The sequence below is a fragment of the Seriola lalandi genome, unplaced genomic scaffold, assembly GCF_002814215.2.
Source record: "Seriola lalandi dorsalis isolate HSWRI2012SDOR001 ecotype SW California unplaced genomic scaffold, Sedor1 jcf7180002054408, whole genome shotgun sequence".
In the NCBI taxonomy this organism is placed as follows: Eukaryota; Metazoa; Chordata; class Actinopteri; order Carangiformes; family Carangidae; genus Seriola; species Seriola lalandi.
In genome coordinates this window covers 949,814-962,439 of record NW_019524961.1, presented here as the reverse complement: position 1 = coordinate 962,439, position 12,626 = coordinate 949,814, and the positions used below count along the sequence as shown (strand labels likewise).

Here is a 12,626-nt window from a genome sequence, read left to right as displayed (position 1 = left end):
CTTTTTATGTCTTACTATAATACGACATTTTTATGCCTTGTTATATTATGACTTTATGCACTACTAAACAATACCTTTTTATGCCTTATGATACTATGACTTTTTTATGCCTTACTATACTATGACATTTTTATGCCTTACTATACTATGACTTTTTTTGCCATACTATACTATGACCTTTTATGCCTTACTATACTATAAATAAATTTTTATGCCTTATACTATGACATTTTTATGCCTTGCTATACTATGACTTTATGCCTTACTATACTATGACTTTTTTTGCCATACTGTACTATGACTTTTTATGCCTTCCTATACTATGACTTTATGCCTTACTGTTATAACTTTTTATGCCTTACTATGTTATAAATTTTTATGCCGTACTATACTATGACTTCATTCCTTACTATACTATGACTTTTTTTGCCATACTGTACTATGACTTTTTATGCCTTAGTATTATATGACTTTTTTATGCCTTACTATACTATGACTTCATTCCTTACTATACTATGACTTTTTTTGCCATACTGTACTATGACTTTTTATGCCTTAGTATTATATGACTTTTTTATGCCTTATTATACAATGACTTTTTATGCCTTATTATACTATGAAGTTTTTATGCCTTACTATAATATTACTTTTTTTGCCTTATTATAATATGACTTTTTTATGCATTACTACACTATAACTTTTTATGCCTTATGATACTATGACATTTTTATGCCTTTTTTATACATGACTTTATGCCTTACTATACTATGACTTTTTTTTTGCCATACTGTACTATGACTTTTTATGCATTACTATACTATGACTTTTTATGCTTTACTATACTATAAATTTTTATGTCTTACTATACTATGATGTTTTTATGCCTTACTATGATATGACTTTTTTATGCCTTACTTTACTATGACCTTTTTTCCCTTACTATACTATACATTTTTATGCCTTATTATACTATGACATTTTTATGCCTTGCTATAACATGACATTTTAATGCCTTACTGTACTTTGACATTTTTAGGCCTTACTATAATATGACTTTTTTATGCCTTATTATACTATGACTTTTTTATGCCTTGCTATACCACAACTTTTTTATGCCTTACTATACTATAACCTTTTAATGCCTTACTGTAGTATGACTTTTTATGCCTTACTATAATATGACTTTTTTATCCCTTACGATACTATGAATTTTTTTGAATTACTATATTATGACATTTTTATTCCTTACTATACTATGATATTTTTATGCCTTACTATAATATGACCTATGATCCTTTATTTACATATAATTATTATAATCATTATTTTAGTTCATATGTACATATATTTTATATATGGAAATTCAACACATATACATGTATTACAATTTCGTATTGGCATTTCTGAATGTAAATTCAGATCTTATATGTTAATAAATGGATTGGTTGATGGCATTAAAAACACAATATCTTTGTTTTGGAGGGGTCGTAGGGTTGTTGCGTCCCTACCAGTGTTGAGACTAAACCTACACCCTTGAAATAAATACATGTAATCTGGCAAAAAGGTTGAATCTGACTCAAGTTTTGCCACAATGCAACATGGCATATTCTGGCAAAATATTGTGCTGGCCAACAACATATACAGTATGCAAACATACAGTATGTTCCTGGTGGATTTAAGAGTACTTGACCATTTTGACTTTATTAAAATCAAAATTTTAACTATGTATCTCTGGTCTGGTAGAAATAGTCTTCCATACATACAGTACACCTACAGCACAGTTAAGTAATTTAGCGACTAAATTTAGAGATTAAAACCTACTTTTAATATCATTTTAAAAAAGGAAGCATCCAGCTGCCTACAGCTTTTATCTGAGTCCTTTTCTAAGAAAGAGAGGAAGAGAAAGAGGTCAGGACTATTGAAGTCACTGAATTTTAAACCAACAACAGAAGATAATCAGCTCTCATTTTAGCTTTATTCTTTCCCATCATCTGGCAGCTGAAATGCACCAATTCAAGGCGTGTTACCGCTGCACTGCCAAAATGATGCACCCTAATAACAGCTCTCAAAGTTGACAACACTGAATCTTTAAGAGGTCCATTGAAATGCAAAGCCAGCTCTCTGCAGCTTCCTCACCGGAGGAGCAAACCTCTCACCTCTAAGCCACAAGAGTATGCAGGCGGAGATATAAAATTACTATTCAGTCATTATTATGGATTTTGCTCTGTGTTTCAAGTTACTGTACTCTATCAGGTGCATCCTCTCTTACCAATGCTGCCACTCACCCACAAAAAAAACAGCAGTGGTGATGTTAGTAATCTCAAGTTTGCTATGAATGAAATACATGAAGATTTAAAAAAAAAAAAAAAAAAAAAAAAAAAAAAAAGCTTGAGTATTTGATGTCATTTGTGGTGGGATAACTTTCATACACATCTCTGTCTGTGCATCAGATTACACTTAGACTTGCTATTATGTAAATGCTATGGGCCATGTCTGGGATGAAGTTTATGTACGGGTACATTTGAAATAAGGGATTAAAGGAATAAAGCAGAAAAATGCTTGCACTGTTCACATGAACATGCACTGTATGTGGCCTCTAAGATGTTTGGCCTAATCTGATATATACTTTTGTCTGATAGCCTGCACAAAAACAACGACCAGATGGATGTCTTCAAAGTTATATTTGAGGAGAATGCTGACAAAGAAAAGTGATCGACTATTTCACATGTGGCTATGTGTAAGAGCATAACTGCCTACAGAGGGAAGCCTTTGGTGTAATTGCCAAAGTAAAAGACTTTCTGGTAAATAACAGGTTGCCTTTCATCCAGCCTGCTCTAGCAACAGCTTGCAGACATTCATGGGGGGTGACGTTGCAAGAGGCAGAGCTTGCACAGAGAACTGCCAACTCTTTTGCATTTGTTCTGAAGTTATAGGAGCTTTTGAAACCCTATAATGATGCTTCTGGCCAGGCTATGCTTTGTTTATGCACAGCAGGGACTCACTGAAAATGAGCATAGGCAGCCTTTTAAGGCTCACACAAAAGACCTGCACTTGCCAACATCGGATTACTTCTGAACTACGTATTTAACTTACATTTTCTGACTGGAACGAAGGAAATGCTGTATAATGTATAATCCATGTCGTTAACTACAAAATGGCACAAATGAGGTCTGTCTCTTGCACAGAGGGAAGCATTGAGCCGCTGATATAAAACCCTCAGGCCATGTGGGTTATGCTTGGAGAAGGAATGCATCGTATATGCAAGCACTCGTGCACGTACTCGCATACCTTCTGGCCCAATCTCGACTCGCTAACCCACAAACACAGAGACATACACACACAATCACACATTTGTAGGCAGAAAACCTGAAGAAAATAGACTGCATTTTAATTAAGTCCAAGCAATAGCCGCAGGGCTCAAATCTGAAATTGGACAATGGAATGTACACTACTTTACAGATAAAATTTAGCTCATCTATACTGACAAGCAACAATCTCCAGACACACACAACACTGTTGACACTGTGGTACGATTTTGAAGCTGATGCAGATTGAAAGCATCTGAGAATTCCCAGCAGAAACACCCTTTAGTCAGATTGTTCCAATGTGGCCTTTGGGTTGAATTTGTTCACTGATGCACAACTGGTTATAGATGATAATTTAGCATACTGGCATTAAGAACTCAGAGGTATTCTCTGTGTGTAGTCTCCTCCTGCGCTCACTGCTAATCTTCCTTAATCTGGTTTAAACTGTGCTAATCAATACAACCACCTACTACACACTGATTTGAACCGAGTCTGATATTGCTTAATATAATTCATTTAGCTTCAATTGAAATCTTTAAATAGTCAGAATGGGGAAGATTTCTTTTTAGCAAAGTTAAATCTTATCTGTTGTCATTTATGGATAACCCAGAAAACTATCAATTGGGCCATTAATTTATCATTTGCTGAAGCACATCTGATCAACATTTAATCTGAAACACATGCCAGTGAATAAGACAGCATGAAAACAAACAGTGCTGCATGAAGGGCTGTTGTGACTGATGTTCAGTTCAAGCCTGCTGGAATCAGTAAAGATGGTGTCAGTTCACAGTTCAAACTCATCCAACACATTTCACACAAGAGACAGTTTTGTTTTTGAGTGACTCCATCATCACAAGGATCCATTTCATTTCTCTCAAAAGTTTCTACACAGTCCTTGTCGGGTTTTACATCTTTAAGCCCTTTTTTCTCAAGTCCTCTTTGGCTTCTTTGATCTGCCCCTGCAGCTCTTTAGCTGCTTCCTCACAGTCATTGAATGTGGCCACCCTGTATCCCACGGTGGCCAGGGAATAGCAGCCAAATGACACCAGCAGGTATAGCGGCATTGGCCAGGCCACCTCTCTGTACGTCTTCGGCAGGCTCAGGTCCAACAGGTCGAAAGTGACCAGAGCCCAGACAGCGCCCACCAGCGACACGCCGAACAGCCACTCCAGAAGTTTAGTCATGACGAGAGCAGCCGCGGGGAGTTCAGCAGAGTTCAGCCGGGAAACAACCTGAAACAGAAACGGACAGTTCTAAAGCGATTCATTCAATTAGCTTAGCTTTAGCACAGCAAGGCAGCACCCTGTTAGCGACGCTGCTACAACACAAGAGGACGACAAAGATCGGGTTGGCGATGGGAAAACCACAGTCGTACCTAAGTAATGGATTCAACGAAATTAATCGACCTTTTAAGGGGCATTTAATTCAATAATCAGTTTTACAAGCAATAATCCGATGTGTTTACCTCCTCTTAAACGCCACCTCAGCCCTGCGCACGTTAATGACGTAGAAAACCGCAACGCCTTATGGGAAATGTAGTTACTTTTATGTTACCAACAAATACGGCATCAAAAAGTGAATTATTGGTTTCTTGTTATTCTTTTTGTTATTTTTTCGTCATTTTCATACTATTCGCCATATGCTTTATTCACAAGAAAAGGTTTTATTAGAAGTTTCAAATTTCATATTTAGGCATTAGGATTTATTCTTAATAGACCTCAATTTTCAAATAGACAGTAGAATCTTTCAGGTGTAGCCTATAGAAAACTAAAAGAACATAACTTTAGCCTACGTTTTTACATATTTTGATGATTATGGTCATATGTAAACCCTGCACTATACCATTTATGTATGTATTGATTTATTTGTATTGCTGCTATTATTGTTCACATGGGCTACTTTATTTAGTTATTTATAATACACCCTTGATAGATAGATAGATAGATAGATAGATAGATAGATAGATAGATAGATAGATAGATAGATAGATAGATAGATAGATAGATAGATAGATAGATAGATAGATAGATCGATAGATAGATACTTTATTTATTCCCTAGGGGAAATTCATGATGTAAGTTTTATTAAATCCATATTATAGGTTCTTCTATGTTTCCTGTCTTCTTGTAGTCGTCAGCCTTTAGAGAGGCAAAAGAGAGCAGTGAGAAGACAGAGGTCAGAAAGATGAATTAATGCAGCTCCTCTGGCTCCTTATCTTCTCAATAAATCCCAATGTTGTAGCTGTCTATGGTTTTCATTAAAACCCTGCACTAGAATGTTGTCTGATGTATTAACTGCACCGATGCCCTGTCGGCTGAGCGAGAGAAAACAATTTGTTTCAATGAGGCCCCTGTCAGACTTTTAACACACATCAGACCTCTAACTGTTTCTCTGTGTCATCCTCTTAATTTAGAAAAGCCATTTTAAAAATTAGATTACCATTAGCAATAGCTGAAAGCTATCTATAAACACTAATGTTATTCCAAAGCAAGGAATCCAACAACAATTTCATTAGGGGCCACCGAGAGCTCACAGTTGTTAGATCTCCATGTCTCTTTAGGTGCTATGGTGCACGTCTGTGCATTCAGGGCAGTGAACTGTCCAGGTGCAGAGGCCACAGACCTCCAGAGTGAAATCAGGAGGAGTGGGAGATGTAAACATCATTCACTTAGCCGAGGAGAGGGACACATTAAAAACCCACTGAGAAATAAACATTATTCTTTGGGGAAAAATGGAGAGTTATTCTTAGGGCAGTGGTGTTTATGTTTGTCTGCACCAGTGTTAATAGTGTAAGTGACGATCTGTGTGTCTGCGTGAGGGGTAAAACTTGTTTCTTCTGTTTATGCTGGCTGGAAAATAGTAAAGGTTTATGTCTGTTTGCTGAAAAGTAAATCTTTAAATCCTGAATCAACAATTATCTTTCCAAGTTTGCATCGTAGTTTGAGGGTGCTTTATCCTGTGAATGGCTTTGTGGTTTTGTAAAACTGCCATGATATATGCTATTGCCTTGAACATTTGATTTTCCAAACATGAAGCTCCAGCACAGGAGTTGCAATTCATTGTTTCTGTCACCATTTATTAATTACATGGAGTATGATTTAAGCTTCTAATAATTCTATGATTTAATCCATAGCAACTCAGAGAATAATGAAAGCACTGATTTCCCACAGTCCAATGTTACAGCTTCACTTTCACAAAAACCCATACATCTGATTTACAGTGGTATAAAATAGAGAAAAGTAGCAGATGCTTGTATTTGAGTAGTTGAAACCAGTAAATGTTTGGCAATTGTTTGCATGATAAATGATCAATTAATTATCAAAATTGTGGTTATTTAGGAATACAGTGATACATTTAAAGGTAGGGATTCCAATGAATGAAAAGAATACTCAGAATGGAAATAAGATCATTTTTGATTAGTTTTAATGCAACTTAGAAAAGCCTGGACCTACTTGCTACACTTAATAAGATGTGATATGATACATATCAGACTGTCAAGGTCATGTTTCTCCATTGTATCAGTAGAATAAACTGAATCCAGGTGGGATAGACATGTTGCAGTATTACATACATGATAGCGTGTGCTGTGTCCATCGGTATGAGCAGCATTGTGAGCGTGTGTGACACTCAGTGGGAACAGCCGATCTGGATTTTCTCAGTGTATCTCCCTGCCAGCTCCTGTTCCGTTCCAGTATTCAGGAAACCTGTGCTCCAGCCGAGAAGGCCTGGCAGACACAACACAACAGCCTGCGAGCAGGAGGGGCACTGAAACAGAGAGAATGAGAGAGAGACATCGAGAAAAAGAGAGAGAGAGAAAGAGAGAGAGACAGAGAGAGAGAGAGAAGGACATGCAGGGTGAGACAAGAAAGGAGACAGGGATGTAGGGAACCAGAGTGAGCGGGGGTGAAGCGGTGGCAGCAGTTATTTTTGATAAAGAACCAGAAAAGGGAGGAGGAGGAGGGGTTCATAGCTGACAGGGCAAGAGAGAGAAAGCTGAGAGGACCAGGAATGAAAAGAAGGGGTGACTGGGTATATGTGCACGAAAGAGGAGAGGGCAACAGAGAAAAGAGGAGAGGAGGGTGGGGAGGGAGCAGACAGGGGAGAGAGGTTTAGACAGGGGGGTGAAATCGGGGGATTTGCAGGTGCAGCTTGAACAACCAATGACCTTAATGGTGCATTAAATCCAGCTGTTGCTTATCCAGACTTTTCTTCAATCCCCCTAACACCTTCGACTGCGCCATAGACTGCATGCAGCATCTCAGTTCCCACAGCAGGGAGCGAGTGAAGCAGTGCGGGCAGAGGCAACTAGAAAAAATAAATAAATAAATAAATAAAAAGCATGAAGACAGTGTGTGAGAGGGATTGGCATGAGGCAGAGCGATGGCAGAGGAGATACTTCATCCTCAAGTGCAGAAATAGGAGTAACTGTGTGACTCCATCCAGAAAGCAAAGATAAGAGGCATAGATAAAACAGGAAAGGTTGTAATGGAGAGTTGTGTTGACTCTATCCCTCTCGCTTTGTCAATATTAACAGAGTGAAAGGTCCAGATAAGAATGTGTGCCACTAAAGAGCTATATAGGGATCAAGATTTGGGTGGATAATTATTGTGTAATATCTCAAGTGTGTGGAACAAGAGCTGGAGAGGCTGAGAAAACTAGACAGAAGGAGAGAGAGAGAGAGAGAGAGAGAGAGAGAGAGAGAGCATGCACTGTCAAAACGTTGTTTAAGATAACAATAGAGCTTGGACTCAAAAACAGGAAACCTCTGTTTCCTGAGTTGGCGACCATAGCTGTATGTTCTGTTGTCATTAGATGTGTGTGTGTAGATGTGTTTGGGAAAAGGAAAGAGTGACTAAAAGTGCGTCACCGTGTCCAGCTTCCATGGGATATCAATGGCGGAGGAGCGAGAACTGATACTTGTCCGGGAAAGGTGAGCCTAGCAAAACCAGCCCAAGTCTTTCAAGCTTCAAGGTTTTGCTTTGACATTTTTTGCCCTGAGAGCATCAGCTCAACTCGACTGAGCCTGGAAGTTAAACGGCAGAGCAATCAGAGAACTATGAGGGGTTGGTTCGTGTGATGAGGCAACCTCTGAAAACCCTGAGATCTTGTCAGCCCGAGTTTAGAAAAGGCTTTGCTGATGAAGGATGAAGCTCACCTCAGATCTATTCAGAAACTCATTTCAGTGAATAATTCAGAAGAAATTTTAATATGTAGCCACAAGAAATATCATGACTTTCTGAAAATCTGAAGAATTGACCAGTCGCCGAGCAGTTTTGAAGTCCAATTGAAGTCTCCAGTCAAGCGATAAAACGGCAACCTGTTTCATCTTCACAGGGTCAACACCAAGGCAGAAATAATAAAAATAGATTGATTATATCTGCCACTCTACATGTACAATACATGAGGAGTAAACATTATTCCATAACACAATCAAATGGCCAACAAAAATAAAAAAAACAATGATATAAGATACCAATATCATGAAAGTCATCAGGTCTGACACAGTAGTTGAGTGCATAGATCTATTAGCCTATGTATAATTAAATATTCCCATCTTGCAAAATCAACTATGCAAGATGATTCGCATATGTTTGACATTTTTAGTACATAAAACTTGAGACTTGAATATATCCCAAGTCTTTAGGGGGTTAAGTTAGAAGTCATTCAAGTCCAAGTCAAGTCTCAAGTGCTGATCCTCGTGACTTAAGTCTCAAGTCTGAAGCTTTGACTCGTAATAACCCAGCAAGTTGTACATTTACCCAATCAAGGTTTGTGTCCATGTCTCTGCACGAGACTCAATAAGCAGTTGTGCTTCCAACTTTATAATGGCACCAACCTCTTGCAAATGCTTTTTTTCTGTGCCTGGACAGGCCACACTGAGTGAAGCTGTGCTTGAGTTTGTGGAGTGACTTTGCAAGTTTAAGCAGAGGCTCCTAAGACAGCTGAGGTGACTGCGCATCAAAGTAAATGCATCAGGGTGAAGAGCCCTATGATACTTCCCATCAGGGGTCCCAAATTCAAAGCAGGGCTCCTGAAAGTTTTGACATAGACGAGCACACTTCTCATAAATATCCTTGAGTCAAGATCATTTAGGGACGGCGAGAGTATATATTAAATTGCAGGGATAATAATTGTGGGACCCCCGTGCTACTTAGGGCCTACTTAATGAAGTCTTGGGCTACTCAAGTGGGTGTAAGGTCAGAGTGTGGTCAAGTGTGACCAGCTTGAACCATGTGAGAATAGCACTTGCCTTGCCCTCCGTGCCCTGAGTAAAGACACACACCTGTTTCAGCTGCTGCTGTGACGGCCGTTGTGAAACAACAGAGGAATGTGCCCCCTCCCCATCCCCTCATCCCCTCTTTCTCTCTCTCCACGCTCTCAATGCTGTCCTAATGAATCTCATCACAGGGCCTGTATTTGTCCCACTAGTGCTTTGTTTGTTGACCTTTATAAGACGTCATTACTTATTATCTTCATGGGTTGTGTAATTCTGCCCCATAACACAGCCCCCTCACATCCACGGCCCACAATATGTGTGTGTGTCTGATCCAATGCTTGTTGTCAGTGTAACAGCCATTAACAATGAACAACGGGCATAAGCTTGATGATGTCTCTCCTCCATCTATCTATCCTCTCTTCTCACCCCAGAACACAATGTCCTTTAGCATTACCGTTATTGACAGTGGAGCTAATTGGCACATGGTTATGAAAGTTTTCCCTGAGGCCATTTTAAATTGGACTGCACAATTTCCTTCAACATCTGATAGGCGAGTCCATGCACGGGACCTGAGGAGGTATTGATTATAAATGTATTAATGTGGGTCAGTGCAGTGTACTCAGCAAGGGGTGGATGATTTAGGGCTACATGTCTAGACTAGAATAAACTGACCTCATCCTGTGTGCACATAATGGATCGTAATGGGGGGAAGAGGGGAATTCTGTCCTGCAGTCTTATCTGCTCACTACATTGTTTTCCATTGATAGATCTATCGCACAAAGGTCTTTCAGAGAAGTAGCTACTGTATGGGTGAATAAAATCTGATCACTAGTCGAACAGAGCTGTAAACCATCGGGAGTACATATCTCTTGCCAATACCACACCGACAAACTTTATCGACTCGTTTCACTGATGCAATTAGGGGGCTATGGAGAAACCGGGACATGCATTAGATAGCCAAACTGAACATGAAGATACATATAAAAACTCATTACATCTAACCGATGGATGCAAGCATCACTGACTGCGTACAAGATATTGCCTTTGGTCTCTCATTACATAGACGATGTCCGTTCTTGTTCCACCAGATTAGGTCGGGCTTTCAGGGCTGAAGTCATGTTGCTTTGCATGCTCAGAGAAACCACGTGGCTTCAGCATCATCTAGGAACACATCAATATGCAAAACCAATTACATTCCAGTTTGCATTCAAACAAGCTACAGACTTAAATAATTGTGCAGTATGTCACATATAATCATTAACTGACAATTGAAAGCTGGAGCCACTTATTCATTTCGCCATTACCGATCAGTTCTGGGATTGAAATCGCACACACATACGCACGTAGATTTGTTGATGCTATTGTGACTGTCATTGACTTTATATTGAAAATGCAATGGGTCAAGGATTCAAGGATTATGGATTTGTGGAGGGCAGTGGGTAATACTCTGAAAGCTGATTGTGGCCACCTCCATTGCCAGTAAATGAAGTTGATTAGGCGAGACTGCTGCTCTGTGGACCCGTCTCTCTCCTGCTCTGGACACAAGCCATATTGTGCCCCCTCCTCACTCGTTCCACCCTAAGACTACGGCTGCTTGACCTCTCAGAAATCTGACCCTGAGGCTCCTTGCTGCTCCCCCAGGCACCTGCCAACCTTTCACCCCTTCACTGGGTGAGCATCTGGAAGGTGAGGAGGGACAGACAAGGAGGCCAGGGTGGGCCGTTGGGAAGTATTGACACGGTAACAGATAGGACCACGGAGTCGTCAGACTTCAGAGGGATGTTTAGACTGTTTTTCTCTTGTCACAGATCAAATACCAACTCCCCCTCCCCCACTTCATGTTCTGTGTGCATCTGTTGGTCTATGCTGTTACACGTCTGTCTCTCTCTCTCTCTGTTCCCTTCTTTATGTCTGTCCTTCACTCTCTCTGTCTTTTATTTCTTTCTCTAACTGTACACACAGATCATTCAGGCTATGATGTATGCACAGCTGGTCTTGACAGAGCCGTCTAGAAAACGTGTGGTTTACAGATCCCCTGTTGACATTCTGATTTGACTTGCCTTTCACTTTTCAGAGACCTGGAATTTTAACTGTGCAGGGGTGAATGAGGTCCGACTCAGCGTGTTTGACCATGGTGGAAAACCACTCACGATATGCTACATCCTGACTGAATGGATATGTCATATACTGCATGAAGCTCAATCAAAAATCATGGTTTCTAACCACACATGCAACGGTCCCACACCTGCACACACCATTTCTTACACAGAATTTTCTATCATTAGTCTCGCTGAAACGTTATTCCACACCTCGGTTTTATGGAAACAATAATATCCTAGTTGTTGAGTTTCAGGCAGAGTGTAAAAACATACAGTATATCTGAAGTTACGCCAGCCTTAAAGTTATCCATAAGAGCCAAAAAGCTATGTAATCTAGCTTGGTCCACTTATCACACTTGTTCCAGGAGACAGGATTTTAATGCTTTAAACCAGTGAACCATTCCTCTGGGTTCAGAATGAAATCATTTCTATAGGAGGGGATATCCACATTCTTGGTTTCAGTCTGCAGTTAAACCTGCAATAACTAATTTCTTGGTCACTTGGGAGCAGTTTTGAGCACAACATTGACATATCATCATCTTTCATGTTAATATGTTGAAATTGCCAGCCAACAGTTGCTTACACATCCACCAGTTACAAGAGCAACATCATCATTCAATTGGAGTCGTGTTTATGGCTACTAGGCAAATGTAAGGACAGTATTCGCCCTCTTTTAGCTCTGCTTTTATTCTCTACCAACTCATGATAGAAATATCTGGCTTCACCAGCTATTCTCTAAGTTCGTCTGTCTGCCATGAAGTGCTGAGCAGGTTGTGTATAATGGGCTTTTAGAGCTTTTTCACTGACAGCAGCTGCCTGCTGCGGCAGGAACTATAAACTGTAACACGCTATAAAGCTCCAAAAAGCAGAGGGGTGCTGCAGATTCATGTGATAATTAATAACAATAATTACTTCATTGTTCTCACATTGCTGTTCGATACATTGTACATTATAAAAAAAATATTAATCAAGGCTGCTTTAAAGCAGTTTTTTGACATTTGTGAA

At 39.6% G+C, this 12,626-nt stretch overlaps 1 protein-coding gene across 2 annotated transcripts; it reads right to left on the bottom strand.

Moving 5' to 3' along the window:
* Nucleotides 1–3,367: 3,367 nt before the first annotated feature.
* dpm3 (dolichyl-phosphate mannosyltransferase subunit 3, regulatory) lies at nt 3,368–4,822 on the bottom strand. 2 transcript variants are annotated; one of them, XM_023409789.2, is made up of 2 exons: nt 4,771–4,822; nt 3,368–4,537 (listed from the first exon to the last, which is right to left on the bottom strand). In XM_023409789.2, exon 2 carries the CDS (start codon nt 4,487–4,489, stop codon nt 4,211–4,213), a length of 279 nt encoding a protein of 92 aa, XP_023265557.1. In that variant the 5' UTR covers nt 4,490–4,537; nt 4,771–4,822; the 3' UTR covers nt 3,368–4,210. The 2 variants fall into 2 exon arrangements, with proteins under 2 accessions (XP_023265557.1, XP_023265558.1); XM_023409790.2 differs by having other exon boundaries at nt 4,681–4,785.
* Between the last annotated feature and the right edge of the window lie 7,804 nt (nt 4,823–12,626).

Excerpts from the sequence above, each read along its gene's own strand:
- dpm3 (XM_023409789.2), bottom strand. The coding sequence starts at position 4,489 with ATGACTAAACTTCTGGAGTGGCTGTTCGGCGTGTCGCTGGTGGGCGCT.